The following is a 6511-nucleotide window of genomic DNA, read 5'->3' on the forward strand; positions in this document are numbered from 1 at the left end:
CCTCCCCCCTACCCCCCACTTCCACCCTCCCACCCCCACCCTCACTTCCTCTTTCAGCTCCAGCGATTCAAGCGCTCACTTTCCCTCAAGACCATCCTCCGAAGTAAGAGTGTGGAGAACTTCTTCCTTCGCTCGGGTTCTGAGCTCAAGTGCCCCACCGAGGTGCTGCTGACGCCCCCGACCCCTCTGCCCCCTCCCTCGCCACCATCGGTATCTACAGACGGGAGCCTCCCTACGCCGGCCCCCTCCCCCTGCCCGATCCCACGGCCCCTGGCACCCCTCAAACCAGTAAGGCTGCACAGCTTTCAGGAACACGTCTTCAAGAGAGCCAGCCCTTGTGAGCTATGCCACCAGATCATTGCAGGTAGGTGCCTGACCTGTCAACGAGAGGGGCCAGGGTGGGTGTGGGGACTGTTCCTAGGGAATGACCCAATGTTGGGTTCTTGCTATACAGGGCCCTCAGTCCTAACTGTGCCCCTCATGCTGGGTGGACAAATAAGCAATTTAGGGGGTGGGTGGGTGTCCAGCATCGCCGTGTTTACTAATGACTCAGGCTTCGGTGCCTTGACTGTATGAGGGGTAAGCATGAGACTCTGAGGCTGCCATGAAGATGCCCAATTCCCCCTCCTCTGTCCCATGCCCTAACCTGCCCCCTCTGCTCCTTGCCTTGGGTGCAGCCTCCTTTGCCCAATCCCTCTTGTTGACCGCACATTCTTCCCAGGAAACTCCAAGCAGGGTTTGCGATGTAAGACATGCAAAGTTAGCGTCCACCTCTGGTGCTCCGAGGAGATCTCCCACCAGCAATGCCCAGGCAAGGTGGTGAGTGGGGACCACGCAGGGATGGCTGGCTGCGAGTGCGCCCCAGGACCGGCATGCGGGGAAACGAGTGCCCCCCTCCGGGCTGGTTCCTCCTGTGGAGTAGTCCTTGGACTTGGGGAAGGCCAAGCTCTCTGTGGGCTGTGACCTCCCCATGCCCTCTCTCTGCCCCCTCTTGCCATAGTCCTCCTCCTTCCGTCGAAACTTCAGCTCCCCCCTCCTGGTGCATGAGCCACCCCCAGCCTGTGTCACAAGCAGAGAGTCCCCACCCACTGGTGAGTGTCCCCCCGCATTGCCCCTGATCCCACCATAGTGTGGTGAGAAACCCACACATTCCTCAGATGGCTACCCGAGTCACGTGTCACTGCCAGTTCTTGGCACTTCCCTTCTCTGAACGCCCTTGTCCTGAATGTAGCATTCATTCATTCATTCATTCATTCATTTATTCATCCTTCAACAGACATTTTATCAACACTTACTAAGTGCTAGACATGGGGGTATGAAACTGAAGAAGGTGGAGATCATGATCTAGTAAGGGAGCCAGCCATGAACAAATGATCCATTAATCATCATTTGCATGAATGCCTGAACCGAGAAGGATAGAGAATAGAGAATAAAGTAGGCGCTGTCCTCATCTGCCAGGATAGGGACGGTGTCCAGAGGTATGAAGGGTGGGGAGTTAGTCCACGAGGATCTGGGGAAGACTGGTGTGGCAGAGAGGGGCCTGGGGCGGGATGGGGCAGGTGGTGAAATGAAAGACACCTTGGCTGGGCCCGAGAGAGTGAAAGTGATACGGGGCTTCAGGGCAGAGCAAGCCTGGCAGCTGGGTGCCCGGCCTTAGGGTGGCTCCTTGGCAGGGGCCAGCGGGAAGGTAGACCCTGTCTACGAGACCCTGCGCTACGGCACCTCCTTGGCACTGATGAACCGCTCCAGCTTCAGCAGTACCTCGGAGTCACCCACGCGGAGCCTAGTATGTCAGACACCAGAGGGAAGCCTGGGGGGACAGGGGTCTCTGAGGCTGAGGGTCCACAGACTGAGCCCTTCTCCCTCCTGCCTCCCCCGCCCCCCCCCCCNACGGCCCTGGCGACAGTGGTGAGTAGAAGTGGGGACCAGAGGCAGGAATGGAGCACAGTGCAGGCCACTCACTCCCTTGCTTCCTGACGCCCGGGTCCTGCCCCGGCATCTCTAGTGTTCACAGCCCCGGCCGAGAGCGAAGGGTCAGGACCAGAGGAGAAGAGCCCTGGACAGCAGGTGAGGTGACGCTGAGCCCTGGGAGGCCAGATCGGAAGGGGGGGTCACTTCTTGTCATTGATCCATAGGTGGGCGAGAGCACGGTGAGTGGGGGGATCACCGCTCCATCATTTATCCTCAGCCTACGGGATGGGCGATGCCAGGGTGAGGAGGCAAGAAAGGCAGGGGGCACGCACCCTCCCAGCATGGAACCAATGCCTGTCGTGCCCACTCCTGGGCCAGCTCCCCCCCAGCAGCAGACAGAGGAGTGTTCCCCTTCTCCATCCTTGGCCCAGTCCCCCAAGGGTGAACACGGAAGGTAGGAGAATCTGACCGCTCCCTGCCATTGACCCAGGTGCACCAAGTCCCGCCTCCTAGCCACCCTCCCCCCCGCCCCCAGAGTAGGCAAGGTCAGGGCGAGTGAACAGTGAGTGGGTGGAGTGAGGATTGTGTCCCCCTCCCATCACTGATCTAGAACTTTTCCACAGCCCGCGAAACCCCCTCTGCGAAAGGATGTGGGGCCCATGTACTCCTACGTCGCTCTCTACAAGTTTCTGCCCCAAGAGAACAATGACCTGGCTCTGCAGTAAGTCCTCTTTGTGGTCCAGCACCCCCACCCCCCGCCCCGACAGCCACCTGGCTCCAACCTCAGGGCTCTGCTCCCGGATCTTGGAACACGAGTGTGAGGGGGACCTTCGGGAACCTTCTCCTGGCATGCTTGAGGCAGCTGAGCCCGGAAAAGAGCTAGACTGCCTAGAGTCCAAAAGGGACTGGTGCTCATGTCATATCTTCTGCCCGTTCCCCGGGCTCCATCCTAGAGAGAGTCTGCTGTACCTCTGGTCACAGTGTCTTCCCGGAACATCAAGAATCCTCCCCTAGCAGTGGAAGGGGGCGTGCCGGGGATCTCGGGGGCCCAAGATGGTTAAGATATAGAAAAGGCAGGTCCCTCCTTTCCATTTGCGACCCCAGCTCTGTCCTCCCAGGCCTGGGGACCGGATCATGCTGGTGGATGACTCTAACGAGGACTGGTGGAAGGTGAGTTGGCAGGGTGGGGAGCAGAGGCATCCCGGTAGGCACCCCACCCTTCCCTCCCTCCAATGGGCACTGCCCCACTTTCTCTCCAGGCCCAAAGAACCGCCCCCCGCCCCCCCCACACACACTGGCCCTTGTCAAGCCTATAGGACCAAAACTTGGGACTTGTTCTCACATTGACCCTCCCTGTCTAACCTTGTCCCTTTACCCACTCATGCCCATCACAGTCAGAAGCCACACTACTAGGGGGTCTGGATACAGAGACCCCAGGATCTGGAGTTTGATGGCTTTGGCTCTGAGTGACAACAAGTCTAGAGGAAGCAATGTAGGGTGTGGGGGGGGGCGGGGGTCTGGTGCTCATTGCCAGCCTCATCCCTAGGGCAAGATTGGCGACCGGGTTGGCTTCTTCCCAGCCAATTTTGTTCAGCGAGTAAGGCCAGGCGAGAACGTTTGGCGTTGCTGCCAACCCTTCTCCGGGAACAAGGAACAGGGGTACATGAGCCTCAAGGAGAACCAGGTGAGTGCGTGGGCCCTGCAGCGGCTGGAGAGGTGGGCATGGGAGAGGGGCGGCGGGGGCACAGGCGGCCGCCCTGGAGGAGGACGCTTGCAGCCTGGCAGCAGGAGGGAAGGCAGGTTAGAAAGGTGTGACTGCCTCCTGTCGGCCCCTGCTGGGAATTGGGGCTGGTGACCAACACGGGCTGGGGCTGAGTTTTGTTAGAGCTGGCTTGGGGGAGGGGAAGAACACTGGATTAGGAGTCTAGAGGCTTGGGTTTGAATGCTGGCTATGCCTCTGTGTTGTTGCATAAGGCAACCTTCTGGAAGCCCTTTTCCTCCCCTTCCCTCCTCTGTGAAATGGGAGTTCTTCCGGGGCGTTAGGCCAGCCCCAAAGTGCTGCCCGGTGTCTGCTGATGTTCTGGCCTTGCTGCCGCACCCCAGTACCCTCATGGGATTCACTCCCATCACCCCAGCTGATGTCTGCAACCACATCTGATCCGGTCCCAGCATCCCCCGGGGTGGCCCCCTGGGAGCCATCAGCAGGACTTGGGGCCAGGGCTGTAGGCAGTGCCAGGACTCAGCTCCATGTCTCTCCCACTCAGATCTGCGTGGGCGTGGCCAGGAGCAAGGATGCTGACGGCTTCATCCGCGTCAGCAGCGGCAAGAAGCGGGGCCTGGTGCCAGCCGACGCCCTGACCGAGATCTGAGAGGAGCCAAGAGAGCCCAGATGCCACCCTGCCCAAGCCTGGCCCTTGCTTCTGGCCCTGGAGAAGAACAGGCATCTGCCCACACTCTTCCTCCCTCTGCCTCTCTCCTGGGAGCCACTCCCCATGGCTCGGGAGCCTTCTGCACAGAGGAAGGTTTTATTTCTTGGGTCCCAGGGGGCCCTGAGGGAGTTGCTGCTCTGGGACTTGGGGGTGAGGAAGGAGGAGAAAGTGGGAGGGGATGAGGAAGTTCCAGGTAGGTCCGGCCACTGCCCAGACACCCCCAGTTCCCATGCTGAGTGCAGCCCTGGGGAGGGGGGCTTTCCTGAGGAGTGTTCTTGCTGCTTTATCCAGAGGGCCTTCTCCCGTCCACACCACCTTTGCATGCCGGACACCATCCCCCCTCCCCACCGAGCCTCTGCTTGGGTCTATGTGTGTGTGACCCTGCGGCTGCCCCTTTGGAAGTGGGGCCTTGGGAAGGTGACTTCCCAAATCCCTCAGCTCCCTGCCCTGGGTTGGGAGGGGATTCAGGGCTGCAGGAGGGTCCTGAGTCCACCTCCTGGTGTCACCACCTCTGTCACTCCATCACTTCTCAGGAAAGTTCTGCGGGAATCTCTCCTATTACTTGAAACTTGGGCGGACAGAGGAGGGGAGGGCCAGAGACTATCTCCTCAAGTAGAAGAGAACAGCCTCATCGTACCCTTGTCCACCGGAAAAGGACACTCAAGAAGGACATGAACAGAAACCCGACTGAGAACAAAAAACAAGCCTGTGCCAGCCCCCATTTCACTGTCAGGACTCTATCCCCAGGTCCCCCATGGCCAACCCGCCCCGGGGAGTCTGTACTTCCTAGTTCCTGTCTCAGGCTGCACAAGGCCACCCCCCAGGAGCCCAGCCCTCAGGACTGACCTCCAGATGGCCCCTCCTCACTCCCTTTCTCTGGGCTTCGTAGGAAACACTGGGACCCCTCGTTCAGTGCAGGGGTCCCTCTTCAGGCTGTACGTGCGCCCTTGTCCTGGGCACAGAGTCCTGGGAGGAAGAGGGAGTGGGAGACATCAAGGCAAATCCTTGTATTTGCCCCCCCCAAAAGGAAGGGGGTAGGCACCCTGTTGGTAGGTTGGCATTCACGAAGAGGACCCCTCCCTTGTAGGTTGCTTTTCTCTGGTGCCAACCTCCCTCTCCCCCCAAGCTCAGAGCCTCCTTTTTGTGCCCTTGATCGTGCCAGCCAATGCCAGTCCCCATCCTGGGCACAGTCACACCCTCCCCTACAGTGGGAGGGACACATCCTCCTACCCACTGGCCCCTGCTCCACTTCTCCCCCTCGGAGGGGGGTTCAAGCCACACTGCCCTGTTTGCTGCCATGAGGCCCCCCCCCAGCAATATCCCAGGGGCGGGCCCAATGCCCACTGTACATGAGGCTGCATGATGGGTCGGCTGGGGCACTGCTGAGCCCTCAGACCCCTAAATAAATGTTTCTTGTCCCACCCTGTCTGCTCTGTGTATCTGCTTGGGAGAGAGGAAGCAAAGGTGCAAGGGGTGGGGCAGAGACTGGAGGTTCCTGAAGACAAGCCTGGAGGTGGAGGAATTTGTGATCTCTGACGGGTGGGGAGCTGGGGTCCCCATGCCTCCCCACTCCCTTCCACCGCCCCAGCCTGAGATGGGGGATCTGGGGAGGAGCTTGAGAAGAAAACAGAGTGGGCGGGGTGGGGGTGGGATGTTGCGGGAGGCAGGAAGGGGAGAGGGTGGGGCTGCGGTCACTCTCTGGCTGGATGCGCCCCTGGGTCCGCAGGGGGCGGGCACTCAACTAGGCGCATCAGGACCATTTCTGCCCACCCAGCGGTGCCCTCCGAGACCACCCGAGGGCAGCCTCCCAAGCCTCGGGCAGAAAAGCTGGCGGCGGGGACAGTCGCCGACAGAGGGGCCCTGAGATGACTCAATCATGCCCGTCATCGAGAGCCCGGCGAAGAGGGCCGGCAGCGGCGCCCCTCCCGCAGCGGTGCCCGCCGCCCACCTGCTCTCCGGCAGAGCTGCCTCTTTCCCCTCCGCCCGCCTGGCCGCGTCATCGCCAAGGCAGGCACGTCCTGTGCTATTTATAGGCAGAGGGGAGTGCAGAGGGAGGGAGAGGCGGGCTGCGGGGGTGCGAGGGCAATGCCGGTGCCGCCAGAAGGCAGAGGGAGGGGGCTGTCTTCTGATAGGCAGGTGGACCTAGACGCTGAGCTTTCTTTGGGCCCCTT

At 60.6% G+C, this 6511-nt stretch overlaps 1 protein-coding gene across 1 annotated transcript in view; it reads left to right on the forward strand.

The window, feature by feature from the left end:
• Window positions 1-5761, forward strand: part of STAC2 (SH3 and cysteine rich domain 2) — a 13836-nt gene extending 8075 nt beyond the window's left edge. The window contains exons 2-11 of the mRNA XM_077779192.1: window positions 58-364; window positions 722-819; window positions 1001-1091; window positions 1674-1839; window positions 1886-1908; window positions 2006-2067; window positions 2535-2632; window positions 3030-3081; window positions 3458-3595; window positions 4176-5761. Of these exons, the coding sequence (XP_077635318.1) occupies window positions 58-364; window positions 722-819; window positions 1001-1091; window positions 1674-1839; window positions 1886-1908; window positions 2006-2067; window positions 2535-2632; window positions 3030-3081; window positions 3458-3595; window positions 4176-4280 (1140 nt within the window). The 3' untranslated portion in view covers window positions 4281-5761. The remainder of the gene's footprint in view (window positions 1-57; window positions 365-721; window positions 820-1000; window positions 1092-1673; window positions 1840-1885; window positions 1909-2005; window positions 2068-2534; window positions 2633-3029; window positions 3082-3457; window positions 3596-4175) is intronic.
• The last annotated feature ends 750 nt before the right edge of the window (window positions 5762-6511 follow it).

The sequence above is a fragment of the Crocuta crocuta genome, unplaced genomic scaffold (assembly GCF_008692635.1).
Source record: "Crocuta crocuta isolate KB4526 unplaced genomic scaffold, BGI_CrCroc_1.0 scaffold68, whole genome shotgun sequence".
NCBI lineage: Eukaryota > Metazoa > Chordata > Mammalia > Carnivora > Hyaenidae > Crocuta > Crocuta crocuta.